Source organism: Anomaloglossus baeobatrachus, chromosome 3, assembly GCF_048569485.1.
Source record: "Anomaloglossus baeobatrachus isolate aAnoBae1 chromosome 3, aAnoBae1.hap1, whole genome shotgun sequence".
NCBI lineage: Eukaryota > Metazoa > Chordata > Amphibia > Anura > Aromobatidae > Anomaloglossus > Anomaloglossus baeobatrachus.
Window position 1 is genome coordinate 19,728,498 of NC_134355.1, and position 20,777 is coordinate 19,749,274.

A 20,777-nucleotide genomic window follows, 5' to 3' on the forward strand; every position below is an offset into this window, starting at 1 on the left:
TGTGATACACAAGGAACCCTACAAATACCCAGACATTGCGGTAACCCATTCAAGAGGCTCTTACCGATGCAGGACACCCCGTCGTCCGCCAGCACCCGGCCCAGCTCGCAGTGACACGTCAGCTCCTGAGACTCGGGGTCCATGTAGCACTCGTCCATTTCACAGTGGCTGCAGTTCAGATTCAGCTTTATCTCCACTTCTCCGTGGCTTTCTGTCACTAAGTTATGAGCAGGAAACGGGTCAGAGACAATGACTGCGGCCCCTCCGCTCCCGTATCCCCCACTTATCACACTCCAACAATCCTTACCTTTAAGGGGAGGGGTGTACAAAACTCCGAGGGGACTAATGTAGGAGACCCCATCCCACCCGTCTGCATCCGGGCTGTTGTCTTCTGCTGCGTTACCTCCTGCCGGGAGAAATGGGACACTTATAGAATAACCTTCCTGTAGGATTTGGGGTTTTACTGGTTCGTTTCTATTAATGCACATTGTATCGCTCTGTGATTAGCGGGTGCTCTGCTCCTCTATGGTGTATCAGTGGGGTGGCTGCTGCCCCCTTACCTGCAGCTCCCTCTCCCCTCTCACAGCGTAACACATACATACACAGCAATGTCAGTGTTTCTTATAATGTATCCAAGGATCAGTGCCCTGTTTCCCCAAAAATAAGACATACCTCGAAAATAAGCCTTAGTATAATTTTGAGGGCTATTTTTATAAGTATGCTTAAAATAGAAGCCCTACTCCAAAAATAAGCTATAGGTGTGGTTCTATAAGGAATTGTCCAAGCAGCCCAAAAACTTAAAAAATATTAAATATACAGCAGGACTCTTCATCAAAGAAAGCAGACCCCCCAAAAGAAAGCAGACCCCCCCCAAAAAAAAAATTGCACTCGGCAAACAATTACAGTTGACCAGTGCTGATGGTGGATGGGCTCTCACATTGAGATCTGTGTCGCGGTCAGGTCCCTCGCATTGCACTGCAGCTCTCACACACAGATAGGGTACCAGTATCTCTCCACGCGAGTGATACTGTTTCCAGTCACCAGGGGGAGCCAACCTCTGTAGAACACAGAACCTGACAGTGACACAGATCTGTATGTGAGAGTCCATTCACTTGCCAACTCTAATTGTTTGGGGTCTGGTATGTGCGATTCTTTTAGGGGGGGGGGGGGGGGGTTCAGTACATAAGGAATAATACATTTAAGCAGGTAATTTAACCCTTCGTAAATATGGTCTATACCCACTGCTGTAGGACGGGTCCTCCACTATGAGAATAGCAGGTCAGATAAGAAAATGTGCATCTGAGCCAGTACTCAGATTAAACCAAAATGCTGATGTTCCAAAATGTGACGAATAAATGTGGATTGCTGCTCATGGTAAAATATAAAACATCCCCTAAGGCTATGTGCGCACTGGGAAATGGAATTTTCTTGTGAAAATTCTGCATGCTCTCAAAGATTACCGCACCCGCAGTAAAAAACCGCGGGAAACCGCACCCGAAAACCGCATGCAGTTTGCCGCGGTTTTACCGCGGTATTATTCGCGGTATTGCCGTGCTTTTGCCGCGTGCGGGTTGGGATGTGCTTTATTGCATTCAATGCAATAAAGCACATTGAAAAAAAAAAGAAAAAAAAAAAGTCATTTAATTCTGAGATAGTAGATAGACAGAAGAATAGATAGAGGGATAGATAGATAGACAGACAGAGGGATAGATAGAGGGATAGATAGATAGATAGATAGATAGATAGATAGAGGGATAGATAGATAGATAGAGGGATAGATAGAGGGATAGCTAGATAGAGGGATAGATAGATAGATAGATAGATAGAGGGATAGATAGATAGATAGATAGATAGATAGATAGAGGGATAGATAGATAGATAGATAGATAGAGGGATAGATAGATAGATAGATAGATAGATAGATAGATAGATAGATAGATAGAGGGATAGATAGATAGATAGAGGGATAGATAGATAGATAGATAGAGGGATAGATAGAGGGATAGATAGATAGATAGAGGGATAGATAGATAGACAGACAGAGGGATAGATAGAGGGATAGATAGATAGAGGGATAGATAGATAGATAGATAGATAGATAGATAGATAGAGGGATAGATAGAGGGATAGATAGATAGATAGATAGATAGATAGATAGAGGGATAGATAGATAGATAGATAGATAGATAGAGGGATAGATAGATAGATAGATAGATAGATAGATAGATAGATAGATAGATAGATAGATAGAGGGATAGATAGATAGATAGAGGGATAGATAGATAGATAGATAGAGGGATAGATAGAGGGATAGATAGATAGATAGAGGGATAGATAGATAGACAGACAGAGGGATAGATAGAGGGATAGATAGATAGAGGGATAGATAGATAGATAGATAGATAGATAGATAGATAGATAGATAGATAGATAGAGGGATAGATAGAGGGATAGATAGAGGGATAGATAGATAGATAGATAGATAGATAGATAGATAGATAGATAGATAGATAGAGGGATAGATAGATAGAGGGATAGATAGAGGGATAGATAGATAGATAGATAGATAGAGGGATAGATAGATAGAGGGATAGATAGAGGGATAGATAGATAGATAGATAGATAGATAGATAGATAGATAGATAGAGGGATAGATAGAGGGATAGATAGATAGATAGAGGGATAGATAGATAGATAGATAGATAGATAGATAGATAGATAGAGGGATAGATAGACAGACAGAGGGATAGATAGAGGGATAGATAGAGGACAGATCGCTGCATTTCCCACGGTCGGCAGTGAGTTCACATTACCGGCCGTGGGAAATGACCGGTAATTACCTCTGCTGTCTGCTGCTTTCATTCAGCGCTGTGTGTTAGTCGCGGCTGGATGGAAGCAGCGCAGGACGTCGGAGCTGTGGATTACGCCGGAGCTTTGTTTGGGAGGGGTTAATAAAATGGTGAATGAGGCTTGTTTGTTTTATTTAAAATAAAGGATTTTTCGGTGTCTGTGTTTTTTCACTTTACTTACGGGTTGATCATGTCAGCTGTCACATAGACGCTGCCACGATCAAGCCTGGAGTTAATGGCGGTGGTCCCCCACCATCATTAACCCCTTGTATTACCTTGCCACCACTGCTACATGGTGGCAAGAAGAGCCGAGGACACGCCGGTGCTGCCGCATAATGCATCCGACAGTGCCGGGGCAGCTGCAGCTGATATTCTCGGCTGCCGGAGGGGGAGTGAGGCGGGGGACATTATCCCTGCCCCTCTCCCTCCCCAGTCTGAGAATACCGGGCCGCCGCTGTGTGCTTACCTCGGCTGGATGGTAAATATGCAGCGGAGCCCACGTTCTTTGTTTTCTATATTTCCGTTTTCTTTCTATGTGTGTTCTATGTGTCTGTGTCTATGTGTTCTATGTCTGTGATGTGTGTGTGTCTGTGATGTGTGTTTGTGTTTACTCTCTGCACGGCTTCCTCTTCCTGTAATGACATCACTTCCCTGCAAAACCGCAGACAAGTGATGCACATTACCGGAGGTAAACCGCGAAATACCGCAGGGAATAACGCAGGAAAACGCAGTGAACCGCACAGAATTTGCTGCCTGCGTTATTCCCTGCGGGATTTCATGATTAACATTGAGTCAATGGAGTGAAATCCCGCAGTGATGTGCGGAAAAGAAGTGACATGCACTTGTTTTTGCTGCGGGATTCCCACAGCAAAACATGCAGCTGTCAAATTTCGCCCAGTGCGCACAGGATTTTTTTTCTCCATAGGATTTGCTGGTGATTCACTGCAGAGATGTTATGAACATTTTCTGCAGCGAAACATGCAGCAAATCCGCGGAAAATCCGCGGCAAAATCCGGTAAGTGCGCACATAGCCTAAAAATAAGCCCAAGTGCATCTTTCAAAGCAAAAAATATTATATAGACCTTGTCTTATTTTGGGGGAAACAATATTTGGTGCGGACATTTCTACACCGTTTCAGCTTCTCTTGGCAGGAAAAAAAACAGCGACAAAACTGTTTTTGGTGTAGATTTTTCCCAGTCATTAGTATAAGTGAAATCTGCTGAAAAATCTGCACCAAATCTGCAAGGAGAAAATTCTGCAAATTGTGCATGAGCCTTTAGGATTCTCATTCACTTTGCTGGAATCAAGAAACCCTTCAGGTTTTATAACAAATCTACAACAAAACCACGTGTGCACACAGCCCAACGAGTCCTGACTGATACAATGTAACAAAGTGACTGGACCCAGCCAGGAGGTCCAGAAGAAGGTTCAGTCCAGTGACGTCCCCCCCAGCTCCACACCTCCCAGTAAGGACCAGGTTTGTTCACATTGAACCATCAGAACTTTGGATGTAAGGCTACACTACGTTTTTTTAACATGCGTCCTGAACGGTTTTTTAACGCAAAGACGGATCCAGTGCAAATGCGTTTTCATTTCAATGCATTTGCAATGGACTCGCGTCTACATGCGTTCACATGCGTTTGCGAGCGTTATAGTGAGGATCCAGCGAGTTGCAGCTTTTTAACTTTTTTCAAAAACGCTACTTGTAGCGTTTTTGAGCTGCGTCCAAATACTCCAAATTGCTGGATCCTGACTATACTGCATGCAAACACATGTGAACGCTGGCATGCTGATAAACAGGATCCTGTTTGGCCAGAAACCAGCCTGGCGTGATCAGTCTCTCTCTTCTCTCTCCTCTTTTCTCTCTCCTCTCCTTTCTCTCTCTATCCCCTCTTCTCTCTCTCCTCCCCTCTCTCTATCCCCTCTCCTCTCTGTCTCCTCTCTTTGCCTCTCTCCTCTCTGCTCCCTTCTCTCTCCTCTCCCCTCTCTCCTCTCTTCTTTCTTCTCTCTCCTCTTTTCTCCTCTCCTCTCTCTCCTTTCTTCTCTCTTCTCTCCTCCTCTCTCTCCCCTCTCTCTCTCCTTTCTGCTCTCTTCTCTCCTCTCTCTTTTGTCTCCTCTCTCTCTTCTCCTCTCTCCTCTCTGTCCTCTCTGCTATCTTCTCTCCCCTCTCCTCTCCCCTCTCTTCCCCTGCTCTCTCCTTTCTTCTCTCTCTCCTCCTCTCCTCTCTTCTCTCTCTCCTCCTCTCTCCTCTCTCCCCTCTCTCTCTCTCTCCTCTCTCTTCCTTTCTCCTCTCTCTCCTCTCCTTCCCTCTCTCTCCTCTCCTCTCTTTTCCTCTCTCCTCTCTGATCTCTCCTCTCTACTCCTTTCTCCTCCCCTCTCTCTTGTCTCTCGTCTGTACTCCTCTCTCTCCTCCTCTCTCCTCTCTGCTCTTTCCCCTCTCTCTCCTCTCTCTTCCTTTCTCCTCTCTCTCCCCTCTTCTCTCCTCTCTTTTCCTCTCTCCTCTCTTTTCTCCTGTCCTCCTCTCTCTCTCTCCTTTCTTCTCTATCCTTTCTTCTCTCTCCTCTCCTCTCTCTCCTTTCTTCTCTCTTCTCTCCTCCTCTCCTCTTTTTTCCTCTCTCTTCTCTCTCTCTCCTCTCTTCTCTCTGCTATCTTCTCTCCCCTCTCCTCTCTTCTCTCCCCTCTCTTCTTCTCTTTGCTCTCTCCTTTCTTCTCTCTCTCCTCTCTGCTCACTCCCCTCTCTCTCTCCTCTCTTTTCCTTTCTCCTCTCTCTCCTCTCGTCTCCTCTCCTCTCTTTTCCTCTCTTCTCTCTCTTTTGCCCCGAGCTGCTGAATTTCCAGTCTGTCACGTTCAGTTCCCCTCACTCCCGATCACATGACTCCAATGCCCGCCCATAAACCTCAAGTGACAGGATCCTGTAACATAACATGCGTTTCTCTTTGCAAAAACAGGATCCACTTTTGCAGCAAAAAAACGTTCATGAGGCCCGTTAAAAAAACTCGAGTAGAAGATAAAGTGTTGATTCCAATGACACTGAAAGGGTTATTCCCAAAATCATATTGTCAGCATAGGGGATAACTTATTGGTCGCTGGGGGTTTGATCGCTGGGACCCCCACAATCCTCTGGCGGTGACCATGCTTATGCTGCGCAGCTGAGCATGTGCGTCTCTGCTTCACTGTACACAAGGGTGCTGAGCCCCCATCTCCGGATATCTGGGGTCCCACCTGTCAGGGCCCCAGCAATCAGCAAGTTACCCATTATCCTACACACTGGGGATAACGTGACTTTGGGGATCGCCCATTAAGGTGCCCCCAGCGCAGCTCCACAGCACGGCACACTGTCCGCACCGCATCATGGAAGATTCTCCAGCTTTCCTCTGATTCATGGCTGTGAATAAATGTGAGTCTCCTGTTAGGTTTTCCGTGACCTCAGCACAGTCCTGCGGTACCTGAAAGCTAAAAACGCTGCGGAAATTCCCGAGTGTGGAAATAAATCACTAAATAATGCAGATACAGACAGGATAATGTGCTCCAATACATTACCACAAATCCAGCGACTGCAATAAAGAAAAGCCATTCATCTCATCCGCCCCGAAACAAGTCACCTTCATCCTGCACCTGCCACCAACATCACACCATACACTGTGCAACCTGCACCGGAAAACACCCAGCTTATACCAAAGCTGTAGAATTATACCCAGGTTATACCAAAGCTATAGAATTATACCCAGCTTATACCAAAGCTGTAGAATTATACCCAGGTTATACCAAAGCTATAGAATTATACCCAGGTTATACCAAAGCTATAGAATTATACCCAGGTTATACCAAAGCTGTAGAATTATACCCAGGTTATACCAAAGCTGTAGAATTATACCCAGGTTATACCAAAGCTATAGAATTATACCCAGGTTATACCAAAGCTGTAGAATTATACCCAGGTTATACCAAAGCTGTAGAATTATACCCAGGTTATACCAAAGCTGTAGAATTACACCCAGGTTATACCAAAGCTATAGAATTATACCCAGGTTATACCAAAGCTATAGAATTATACCCAGGTTATACCAAAGCTATAGAATTATACCCAGGTTATACCAAAGCTATAGAATTATACCCAGGTTATACCAAAGCTATAGAATTATACCCAGGTTATACCAAAGCTGTAGAATTATACCCAGGTTATACCAAAGCTGTAGAATTATACCCAGGTTATACCAAAGCTGTAGAATTATACCCAGGTTATACCAAAGCTGTAGAATTATACCCAGGTTATACCAAAGCTGTAGAATTATACCCAGGTTATACCAAAGCTATAGAATTATACCCAGGTTATACCAAAGCTATAGAATTACACCCAGGTTATAGCAGCTGTATATATATAATTATATACAGGAGATGCCCAGATTATACCAGCTGTACATATATAATTATATACAGGAGATGCCCAGGTTATACCAGCTGTACATGTATAATTATATACAGGAGATGCCCAGGTTATACCGGCTGTACATATATAATTATATACAGGAGATGCACATGTTATACCAGCTGTACATATATAATTATATACAGGAGATGCACATGTTATACCAGCTGTACATATATAATTATATACAGGAGATACCCAGGTTATACCAGCTGTACATATATAATTATATGCAGGAGATGCCCAGGTTATACCGGCTGTACATATATAATTATATATAGGAGATGCCCAGGTTATATCAGCTGTACATATATAATTATATACAGGAGATGCCCAGGTTATACCAGCTGTACATATATAATTATATACAGGAGATGCCCAGTGTGAGGTAAATCCGGAGATATGACGATAAATCATGATATTCAAGTTATGTCAGGAAGCCCTCTCCTGGTGTCACCCCCCTTTCCTTCACACAACTCCTTCAATCAGAAAATTTACCACAGGGATAAACGGTTTGTTTAGCAGATAGGTGTCAAAGGAACTGGTCTGTGTTCCACTTACACCTCCAACGGCCATCTCCTGTGATATGGAGATTAGATGATGTGGGAACAATGGACAAAGGATGACTCCCGGCCGTGACCCTGTGGTAGGGGCTGCTATCTAATTAGCAAGCTTGGAAGTATCCAGACAGAACGACTCCAGGAAAATATGGTTCATATCTCGCAAGCCATATTTCCGATAAATATGGCAACCATAAAAATGGTGTCTCTGCATGCGGACGATGCTGGCACACCTTTTTTATGGGAGTAGGACATTGGGAAGTACCCCAGGCGTGATATCAGCCAATGGGGAACTAGTAGACAAGTCATGAGTCCTCTCGTTCTGTAGCTAAATTCATAACTGTCACAATGAGAGCGTTGGCGTCCGCCTACGACGCTCCCAGGCAAAGTTATGGCCCATATTCCATGTTGTGGATATTGTCCATAACTCCAGCCAGGGGTGGAGCAGTGCTCCCTCTGAGGTCACTAAGGTAGGAGGGGACCTGGATTTGCCCAGGTTGATAACCCTACTTCGGCCATTTTCCAGGGTTCTTTCGCCGGGGGTCACGTGTAGGAAACATCTGTGGGAAGGATCCTAGAAACCTGGTCTACAGCGCCCCCCTGTGGCCAGACGCACAAGGTAACTGCTGGAACTGTGTATGCCTGTTTGTAAACCATGCTTTATCTGTAACTGTACTCTGACATATGTATATTCTGTAGATCTCCTATTGTATATATTGTAGTTTCTAGTGTGCTTTAGGCTGATTAAATTATATAATTAATCTTGGGCTGTTCTGTTATCTCGATCTTGAATCCCACGTCTGTGTGTTCGGCTAATAGTTACCGTGAAGCGGTTGGTGGCAGCGAGTTTGTGCCAAGGATTATTGTGGGGAGGCCAGTGAGATTCGGGGAGATTTTATATATTCCGCCCGCGGAGGTAGGGGGAATATATACCCTACTCTCACCGGGGACCCTTCAATAATCGGCATAAGTAGTATAGCGGCCTCCTTGCTTATTGTCGGGCAATTCCATAATTGGCCTGACTATAAGAGGGGCGCTAGAGAGCGCGTCACGTGCTCTGTCTGTCGGTCGGGAGGTATAAAGGAGGGGTGACCCCCACTTGTTACCCCCCGATTGTGACGTACTGGTAGCCAGCGCGGGGGATTTCTGAGTGACCCCCCCGGTGGTTCGTGACATATTGGTGGCAAGCGGTGGGATCGAGATAATAGTGTGTGTGAGTGTGAGACCCATACTCCCAGACACTAAAGACTGCCTGCAGCAGCTGTGGCTGCTGGGGTCTTCAGACTAGCTCAACACTAGAGTGTCAGAGTGCAGATACTGTAAGGTGTGTGGGCACATCAGGTGTCAGTTCTGTGTCAGTGACCAAAGTCTGCAACAATGGCTGAGAGCACCAGGAGCAAAGCCAAAGGAATGGCCGATGCTCAGGCCAGAGACGATGAGGAGGTTGTCCACGAGTCCTCCAGGAGCCAGACGCCAGAGAAGAGCTCTGCAGAGGACATCGCACAACCTGGCACTGCTGGACAAAATGAGGAGGAGCTCGCCCAAGGGTCCTCAACGAGCCAGATGCCAGCCCTCCGCTCTGAAATGGACAGTGAATCACCAGGCTCCGCAGCGGGCCGCAGATCACCACGTGCCATTTCACCGAGCCTGGGAGGCTCGGATAGCCTTCTTCAAATGGCTATGGCCCTACTCCAGGCTGGAGACCGGGAGGGCTACAAGGAACTCATGGCAGAGCGCAGGGCAGAACGTGAAGCTGCGGAGCGCAGGGCAGCGTGTGAGGCTGAGGCTGCGGAGCGGCAGGCAGCGCGTAAAGAGCGAGAGCGCCAGGCAGAGCGTGACTACCAGCTGCAGCTAGCCAAGCTCCAGCCCTCATCAGCCACACGTGACCTCCAAGACACCAAACTTCCAAAGGTCCGTGTTGAGGACTTTCCAGTGCTGGAGAAGGATGGAGACTTGGACTCTTTCCTGACTGCTTTTGAACGGACTTGCCTGCAGCACCATCTGGACAAGGACCAGTGGGCCAAATACCTGACCCCCCGTTTAAGGGGTAAGGCCCTGGAAATCCTTGGGGACTTGCCTGCTGAGGCAGATCAGGGCTACGACACCATCAAGCGGGCCCTGATCCAACAGTACAACCTCACTCCGGAGTCCTACCGCAAGAAGTTCCGGACCCTGCAAAAGGGACCAAAGGACTCCTGGGCTGACCACCGGCGGGCACTTGCCCGAGCTGCCGACCACTGGACCCAAGGCCTGCAGCTTTCCACCGGACCGGAGATCCTGGACTTGTTCATCACGGAGCAACTCTTGTGGAACTGCCCTGAGGATCTCCGCCAGTTCATCCGAGACCAGAAGCCAAAGGGGTCCACGGCTACAGCTGCCCTGGCCGATGACTACACCAACAATCGGGCTCCTGAGGCCAGGAGAGCAGCCACCAGCAGCACCTGGAGAGGGGGTAAGATGAATTCTACGACTGCCCCACCTGCCCCTAGACTGCAGGGGGTGTCCCCCTCAACTCCCCTCTCCAGGCCCGTGGCAGAGCCAAGACGGTGACACCAGTGCAACCTACCGGGACACTTCAAGGCCATGTGCCCTCAGCGTCCCAAGGCCCCAGCTCCGTCCCCGTCCCAAGGGCCGCCCAAGGTGTATTGTGTGGGTGGGGGTGGTGGTAGGTCCCTGGACAGCTTCCAACCTGTCACCGTCGGCCGGTCTGTGACCATAGGACTGCGAGACAGCGCCTCGGAGGTGACTCTGGTGCGGCCTGAGATGGTGTCCCCCCAAGACTTGATCCCTGGAAAAACCCTCGCTGTCTCCGGGATTGGAGGCATTGACCCGGCGCTGCCTGTTGCTGGCATTTATGTGGACTGGGGCGCAGGGCGAGGGGTGAGAGAGGTGGGGGTAACTGATCGGATCCCTGCAAACGTGCTACTTGGGACAGATTTGGGGCAGATAACCTCCCAGTTTGGGCCCCCCCCAAGGGCTGAACCTTCAGCCAGTACTGACAGGCCTCCGGACAATGTTAATGTGTTATCTATGAATGATGTAAGGGAGGAGGGAGTGAACTCTGATTTTTCTGCTTGCATAGACACCATAGACACACACTCAGCTGCAGCTGTGACAGGAGGGGAGGGGGTCAGAGAAAGGTGTGACAATGCCTCTACAAGTAATCAGCCTGTGAGCTGGGATCTGTTGCCCTCTGCAGGGATAAGCAGAGAGCAGGGTGCTGCAGGGGGAGGACCAGTGTGTGGGGTGGGGGCTACCACAGCAAATGTGGGGTCCCCAGAGATTTCACAGCGGGGTTCTGTTGCTGCAGGGGGGGAACAGGCAGGTGAGATTGGGGCCGGTCCCGGAGCGGAAGTGCTCCCAGGTAAGATCTCGGTGCAGGGTTCCCCCACAACCGGGGTGTCAGGAAGCCAGGTAGGTCTGCCTGAACCGGCGACTTGGTCAGGAACGGAGGAGGAGCAGGCACGACCCACGGTCGCAGCGGCTGTGGCCGCTGTCACCCGCAGTGGGAGTGCTGGAAGCCAAGGGGCCTCCCGGAGGTCCGATAGCTCTTCCCCTTCTGACCAAGTGGCAGCCGAGTCAGGTGGAGGCCAGGACACAGGTCCCGGGGTACTGACCGAAGATGTGACAGTCTCGTCGATTCTGGCCACATCTAGTCAGGGGTTTCAGGCAGCGTTAGAAGCTGACGACAGCCTGAAAGCTCTAAAGGTGCAGGCGGCACAGCCTCCCTCGGACTCGGACCCGGAGCGAGTGGTCTGGGACCAAGGACGGCTGTACCGGGTCACGGTCCAGCAGGGTTCACCGGAGGCGTGGCCCAGGGACCGACAGTTAGTGGTACCCTATCCGTTCCGGACGGAGTTGTTGCGGATCGCACATGAGATTCCGATGGCCGGACACCTAGGGATCGCTAAGACCAAGGCCAGGTTAAACCAGCATTTCTACTGGCCAAAAATGGGGGCCGATGTGGCTGCCTACTGCCGTTCGTGTGAAACCTGTCAGAGAGTGGGGAAGGCGGGGCCACACCCCAAAGCCCCACTGGTATCTCTGCCAATCATCGATGAGCCTTTCAGGAGGGTGGCTGTGGATCTGGTCGGCCCGCTGGCCATCCCCAGCAGCTCCGGGAAACACTTCATACTAACGGTAGTGGACTATGCCACCCGGTACCCAGAAACAGTGGCCTTGTCGTCCATTCGGGCTGACAAGGTGGCCACCGCATTGCTGGAGATTTTCTCCCGAGTGGGTTTTCCCCAGGAAATGCTCACTGACCGGGGGACCCAATTCATGTCCCAGCTGATGGAGGCCCTCTGTAAGCAGGTCCAGGTGCGACATCTGGTGGCCAGCCCGTACCATCCACAGACTAATGGCCTGTGCGAGCGGTTCAATGGCACCTTAAAGCAGATGCTTAAGATGTTGGTCGACTCCCACGGGCGTGACTGGGAGCGGTATCTCCCACACCTGTTATTTGCTTACCGGGAGGTTCCACAGGCCTCAACAGGATTCTCACCGTTTGAGCTCCTGTACGGGCGACGTGTGCGGGGCCCCCTGGCTCTGGTGAAAGAGGCTTGGGAAGGGGATTTGGCCACCCCTGGAGTGTCGGTTATCGAGTATGTCATGCGCTTCCGGGACAAAATGCAGGCCTTGACGCAACTGGTACACGACAATATGGCTCAAGCCCAGGCCGATCAGAAGCGTTGGTACGACCAGAACGCTTGTGAGAGGACCTACCAAGTGGGTCAAAAGGTGTGGGTACTGGTCCCCGTACCACAGGACAAGCTTCAGGCAGCCTGGGAAGGCCCATACCTCGTGTACCAGCAGCTCAACCCTGTAACGTACCTGGTCACCCTGGACCCTGCCCGTGGAAGGCGGAAGCCCTTCCATGTGAACATGATGAAGGCACATCATGAGCGGGAGGCATGTGCGCTCCCCGTGTGCAACCTGCCCGAGGAGGGAGAAGCGGAAACCCTCTTGGATATGCTAGCCCAGGTTAGGGCAGGCGGATCCATTGAGGATGTGGAGGTTGGCCACCAGCTCTTGGAGGACCAACGGTCCCAGCTGTGGGCCACCCTACACCCCTTCCGGGGGTTGTTTACCAACCAGCCCGGAAGGACTGACTTGGCTGTCCATCACGTGGACACTGGGGATCATCCCCCGATCCGGCGTTCAGCATATCGGGTTTCCCTGGAGGTGCAGCAACACATGCGCCAGGAGATTGACGAGATGCTGAAGCTGGGGGTGATCCAGGCATCCAACAGCGCTTGGGCCTCGCCTGTAGTCCTCGTCCCTAAGAAGGACCGAACCACTCGGTTCTGCGTGGACTACAGGGGGCTCAATGCTGTCACAGTCGCCGATGCGTACCCAATGCCACGCATCGATGACCTGCTCGATCAGTTGGCCGGGGCTCAGTACCTGACCATCATGGATCTGAGCCGGGGATATTGGCAGATCCCCCTGACTCGCAAGGCCAGGGAACGCTCTGCCTTTATTACCCCATTTGGACTGTACGAGTCCACGGTGATGCCATTCGGGATGAGGAATGCCCCTGCCACCTTCCAGCGGATGGTCAACACCCTGCTCAAGGGACTTGAAGGGTACGCGGCCGCGTACCTGGATGACATTGCCGTCTTCAGTCCCACCTGGGAAGATCACCTAGAGCATCTAGCACAGGTGCTCAGGCGGATCCACCAGGCAGGTTTGACCATCAAGCCGGGAAAGTGTCAGCTGGCCATGAGCGAGGTCCAGTACCTCGGTCACCGGGTAGGCGGGAGAACACTGAAGCCCGAGCCTGAGAAAGTGGAAGCCATCGCATCCTGGCCCACCCCCAGGACCAAGAAGCAGGTGATGTCCTTCTTGGGGACCGCTGGGTACTATAGGAGGTTTGTTCCATGCTATAGTAGCCTGGCAAAGCCCTTGACGGACCTCACCAAGAAGAAGCTGCCCTATGCAGTCGATTGGACAGTGGACTGCGAGACAGCCTTCCGGGCCCTAAAGGACGCCCTGTCCAGCCCGCCCGTGCTACAGGCAGCCGACTTCACGCGGCCGTTTGTAGTACAGACCGACGCCAGTGACTTCGGCCTCGGTGCGGTGCTCAGCCAGGTGGACTCTGCGAGCCAAGAGCACCCAGTCTTGTACCTGAGCAGGAAGCTGTTACCAAGGGAAGTTGCCTATTCCACGATGGAAAAGGAGTGCCTGGCCATAGTGTGGGCCCTGCAGCGTCTGCAACCCTATCTATACGGGCGCCACTTCATCGTGGAGACGGACCACAATCCCCTCAGCTGGTTGCACACCGTCTCTGGGACGAATGGGCGATTGTTGCGATGGAGCCTTGCGCTCCAGCAATACAACTTCACCATTCGCCACAAAAGGGGCCGGGACCACGGTAACGCAGACGGGCTGTCCCGACAAGGAGAGGTCGCGGACGGGCGCACGGGGGAACACCGGAGTGTGCTGCCCCCTAGCGCCCTCAAAAGGGGGGAGGTGTGAGGTAAATCCGGAGATATGACGATAAATCATGATATTCAAGTTATGTCAGGAAGCCCTCTCCTGGTGTCACCCCCCCTTTCCTTCACACAACTCCTTCAATCAGAAAATTTACCACAGGGATAAACGGTTTGTTTAGCAGATAGGTGTCAAAGGAACTGGTCTGTGTTCCACTAAAGCTGGTGTCACACATAACGACGACGACAACGACGTCGCTGCTACGTCACCATTTTCTGTGACGTTGCAGCGACGTCCCGTCGCTGTCGCTGTGTGTGACATCCAGCAACGACCTGGCCCCTGCTGTGAGGTCGCCGGTCGTTGCTGAATGTCCAGCTTCATTTTTTGGTCGTCACTCTCCCGCTGTGACACACACATCGCTGTGTGTGACAGCGAGAGAGCGACGAAATGAAGCGATCAGGAGCCGGCACTGGCAGCTGCGGTAAGCTGTAACCAGCGTAAACATCGGGTAACCAAGGGAAGACCTTTCCCTGGTTACCCGATGTTTACGCTGGTTACCAGCCTCCGCTCTTGCTGCCAGTGCCGGCTCCTGCACTGTGACATGTGGCTGCAGTATGCATCGGGTAATTAACCCGATGCATACTGTAGCAAGGAGAGCAAGGAGCCAGCGCTAAGCAGTGTGCGCGGCTCCCTGCTCTCTGAACTGTGACATGTAGCTGCAGCACACATCGGGTTAATTAACCCGATGTGTGCTGCAGGAGAGCAAGGAGCCAGCGCTAAGCGCGGCTCCCTGCTCTCTGAACTGTGACATGTAGCTGCAGCACACATCGGGTTAATTAACCCGATGTGTGCTGCAGGAGAGCAAGGAGCCAGCGCTAAGCGCGGCTCCCTGCTCTCTGAACATGTAGCACAGCGACCTTATGATCGCTGCTTCTGCTGTGTTTGACAGCTAAGCAGCGATCATAACAGCGACTTACAAGGTCGCTGTTACGTCACCGAAAATGGTGACGTAACAGCGACGTCGTTGTCGCTGTCGTTTAGTGTGACACCAGCTTTACACCTCCAACGGCCATCTCCTGTGATATGGAGATTAGATGATGTGGGAACAATGGACACAGGATGACTCCCTGCCGTGACCCTGTGGTAGGGGCTGCTATCTAATTAGCAAGCTTGGAAGTATCCAGACAGAACGACTCCAGGAAAATATGGTTCATATCTCGCAAGCCATATTTCCGATAAATATGGCAACCATAAAAATGGTGTCTCTGCATGCGGACGATGCTGGCACACCTTTTTTATGGGAGTAGGACATTGGGAAGTACCCCAGGCGTGATATCAGCCAATGGGGAACTAGTAGACAAGTCATGAGTCCTCTCGTTCTGTAGCTAAATTCATAACTGTCACAATGAGAGCGTTGGCGTCCGCCTACGACGCTCCCAGGCAAAGTTATGGCCCATATTCCATGTTGTGGATATTGTCCATAACTCCAGCCAGGGGTGGAGCAGTGCTCCCTCTGAGGTCACTAAGGTAGGAGGGGACCTGGATTTGCCCAGGTTGATAACCCTACTTCGGCCATTTTCCAGGGTTCTTTCGCCGGGGGTCACGTGTAGGAAACATCTGTGGGAAGGATCCTAGAAACCTGGTCTACAGCGCCCCCCTGTGGCCAGACGCACAAGGTAACTGCTGGAACTGTGTATGCCTGTTTGTAAACCATGCTTTATCTGTAACTGTACTCTGACATATGTATATTCTGTAGATCTCCTATTGTATATATTGTAGTTTCTAGTGTGCTTTAGGCTGATTAAATTATATAATTAATCTTGGGCTGTTCTGTTATCTCGATCTTGAATCCCACGTCTGTGTGTTCGGCTAATAGTTACCGTGAAGCGGTTGGTGGCAGCGAGTTTGTGCCAAGGATTATTGTGGGGAGGCCAGTGAGATTCGGGGAGATTTTAAATATTCCGCCCGCGGAGGTAGGGGGAATATATACCCTACTCTCACCGGGGACCCTTCAATAATCGGCATAAGTAGTATAGCGGCCTCCTTGCTTATTGTCGGGCAATTCCATAATTGGCCTGACTATAAGAGGGGCGCTAGAGAGCGCGTCACGTGCTCTGTCTGTCGGTCGGGAGGTATAAAGGAGGGGTGACCCCCACTTGTTACCCCCCGATTGTGACGTACTGGTAGCCAGCGCGGGGGATTTCTGAGTGACCCCCCCGGTGGTTCGTGACACCCAGGTTATACCAGCTGTACATATATAATTATATACAGGAGATGCCCAGGTTATACCGGCTGTACATATATAATTATATACAGGAGATGCCCGGGTTATACCGGCTGTACATATATAATTATATACAGGAGATGCCCAGGTTATACCAGCTGTACATATATAATTATATACAGGAGATGCCCAGGTTATACCAGCTGTACATATATAATTATATACAGGAGATGCCCAGGTTATACCGGCTGTACATATATAATTATATACAGGAGATGCCCGGGTTATACCGGCTGTACATATATAATTATATACAGGAGATGCCCAGGTTATACCAGCTGTACATATATAATTCTATACAGGAGATGCCCAGGTTATACCGGCTGTACATATATAATTATATACAGGAGATGCACATGTTATACCAGCTGTAGATATATAATTATATACAGGAGATGTCCAGGTTATACCAGCTGTACATATATAATTATATACAGGAGATGCCCACGTTATACCAGCTGTACATATATAATTATATACAGGAGATGCCCAGGTTATACCAGCTGTACATATATAATTATATACAGGAGATGCCCGGGTTATACCAGCTGTACATATATAATTATGTACAGGAGATGCCCAAGTTATACCAGCTGTACATATATAATTATATACAGGAGATGCCCAGGTTATACCAGCTGTACATATATAATTATATACAGGAGATGCCCAGGTTATACCAGCTGTACATATATAATTATATACAGGAGATGCCCAGGTTATACCAGCTGTACATATATAATTATATACAGGAGATGCCCAGGTTATACCAGCTGTACATATATAATTATATACAGGAGATGCCCAGGTTATACCGGCTGTACATATATAATTATATACAGGAGATGCACATGTTATACCAGCTGTACGTATCTAATTATATACAGGAGATGCCCAGGTTATACCGACTGTACATATATAATTATATACAGGAGATGCCCAGGTTATACCAGCTGTACATATATAATTATATACAGGAGATACCCAGGTTATACCGGCTGTACATATATAATTATATACAGGAGATGCCCAGGTTATACCAGCTGTACATATATAATTATATCCAGGAGATGCCCAGGTTATACCGGCTGTACATATATAATTATATACAGGAGATGCCCAGGTTATACCAGCTGTACATATATAATTATATACAGGAGATGCCCAGGTTATACCAGCTGTACATATATAATTATATACAGGAGATGTCCAGGTTATACCGGCTGTACATATATAATTATATACAGGAGATACCCAGGTTATACCAGCTGTACATATATAATTATATACAGGAGATGCCCAGGTTATACCGACTGTACATATATAATTATATACAGGAGATGTCCAGGTTATACCAGCTGTACATATATAATTATATACAGGAGATGCCCAGGTTATACCGGCTGTACATATATAATTATATACAGGAGATGCCCAGGTTATACCAGCTATACATATATAATTATATACAGGAGATGTCCAGGTTATACCAGCTGTACATGTATAATTATATACAGGAGAAGCCCAGGTTATACCAGCTATACATATATAATTATATACAGGAGATGCCCAGGTTATACCAGCTATACATATATAATTATATACAGGAGATGTCCAGGTTATACCAGCTGTACATGTATAATTATATACAGGAGAAGCCCAGGTTATACCAGCTATACATATATAATTATATACAGGAGATGTCCAGGTTATACCGGCTGTACATATATAATTATATACAGGAGATGCCCAGGTTATACCAGCTATACATATATAATTATATACAGGAGATGCCCAGGTTATACCGGCTGTACATATATAATTATATACAGGAGATGCCCAGGTTATACCAGCTGTACATATATAATTATATACAGGAGATGTCCAGGTTATACCGGCTGTACATATATAATTATATAGAGGAGATGCCCAGGATATACCGGCTGTACATATATAATTATATACAGGAGATGCCCAGGTTATACCGGCTGTACATATATAATTATATACAGGAGATGCCCAGGTTATACCAGCTGTACATATATAATTATATACAGGAGATGTCCAGGTTATACCAGCTGTACATATATAATTATATACAGGAGATGCCCAGGTTACACCAGCTGTATATATATAATTATATACAGGAGATGCCCAGGTTATACCAGCTGTACATATATAATTATATACAGGAGATGCCCAGGTTATACCAGCTGTACATATATAATTATATACAGGAGATGTCCAGGTTATACCGGCTGTACATATATAATTATATACAGGAGATGCCCAGGTTATACCAGCTGTACATATATAATGGTGGATACTCACGTGATCTCCACGGCTGTTCACCAAATGGTAGGTGATGACCGGGGAAAACCCACAGTCTGCCATTGTCACCAATTTCTCATGTAGAGCACTCCGCTGCCTCCAATCATCAGGGCTATACGTAATTGGCTGACTACTGATGGACAAAGCAATGGCTGCTTTCACTACTAGACTGTTATTGGGCGCTTTCACAGTGAACAATGGTATATAGACATCCGATTCCAACACAGAGAAATGTATATATATATATATATATATATATATATATATATATATATATATATATATATATACACACACACTTCTGGACAGTCCTTGACAAGCTCCGCAATGACCCAAAAAACACTAGCTTCCACCACCAATCATTTCCACAGGTCGATTGGACGCCCGACCTCACAAGGCTTCAGGGATGTGGTTTATAGAGCAAGAGGACCGGAGTTAAAAATATACAAAAGATATTACAAGGGGGACAAAACAATACAGTACATACAGTTACATAAAATAAAAGCAATAACAAATGAAAAGTACTTGACCGGTGTCCGCAGGGATGGCACAATTCTTTTTTTAGAGGGAAGTGCTTTAAATGAAATATTTTACAACACGACAGTATCTTCTAAACTGAGCAAGGACCATAATTAAAAATCTGTATTTATTAGATACCAGTCACTCCCACATACTTCCACTTGGTGACCTCAGATGGGGGCTGGTCATGGGATGCATCTTAGGTCACAAAAATTATGGAATCCCCAATCTTTAGGATATCTTACCCCCTGGAGGTCCCAGGTGGAAGATATTAATGCCATGTTTCCTATTATGATTTTAGCTTTCCATAGATAGGAAACATGTATATAGAACCCCATCTATCTGGTCGATATTAACTTGGGGCTCATCCAGAGCCACACCACCATGCAAGCACATGCATTTAGTTTCCCTCGTGATCATAATTTAAAAAATGTGTCTCCTATAACGATAGGACCTACGCCTGTCATAAAAACCTCAATATTCATTACTGGACTCCGGTGTCCTCCTGTCTATGGTCGACCCTTTGAACAAAGAAAAGGTTATTCACACAAAGAGTGAGAAGTGTCACTTCGCAGCCTTTTGTTCAGATTTGTGTCTCCTATCCATCAGATAAACCAGTTCAATTACCTGTAAACACCGGGCGGTCGTAGCTGAACAGTGGTCAGATGTAGTTTAAAGTGCTAGCTCTTGTTTCCTTTCCAAGTTATGCTGAGCCATGTTTCTTTTTAAATTGGTCCTATTTTACCATTACATTATGACACCTCCACCTTTTAGAGACGGCATGGGAGACCGATTTACAGATCTTTATCCAAGCCCAACTCCCGACACAACCTTCCTGGATCTCAATACACCATCTCCTTCTTGGACTTTGAGGTGAACTTCTCCACAAGGTTCCTGAATGCCTATAGACTGGTATCTGCATGTAGTGCCAGCCGAAACTCCTGGCTAGAGGTAACCAGAAGCAAAATTAAGGCCCCAAGCTCACGGGAACCCTTTGAGACCTGCTCTGGGTCACTAAATGGTTCTGTTATATTTCTGAATGATGAGGTTCCAGAAAGCAGAGCATTTCCAGCATTCTGGGCACTCTTACCAAGAGAGACAGCGGCTATGTAGGCTGTGTCCCCGGTAGATAATATATAACTATATACAGAAGATGCCCAGATTATACTAGCTGGCTGCACAAAGAAGACCTGTCAATGTCATCAGTATAAAGGTGGTTCTCACGGCTCTCGTCCAGCTGACAGAGTTTACTGTTGTGGCCAATGGACCAAGTTCTGCACATTTATATGCACCAGCTCCAACATATAAGCATATACATATATACACACACACACACACACACACACACACACACACACACACACACACACACA

At 48.0% G+C, this 20,777-nt stretch overlaps 1 protein-coding gene across 2 annotated transcripts in view; it reads right to left on the bottom strand.

Annotated features, from left to right (window-relative positions):
* The window catches only part of ALK (ALK receptor tyrosine kinase), a 946,570-nt gene that overhangs the window by 79,717 nt on the left and 846,076 nt on the right, over window positions 1-20,777 (bottom strand). For both annotated transcript variants that reach the window (XM_075339043.1, XM_075339042.1), the window contains exons 17-18: window positions 308-406; window positions 65-217 (exon numbers count right to left, since the gene is read on the bottom strand). In XM_075339043.1, coding sequence (XP_075195158.1) covers window positions 65-217; window positions 308-406 — 252 coding nt within the window. The remainder of the gene's footprint in view (window positions 1-64; window positions 218-307; window positions 407-20,777) is intronic.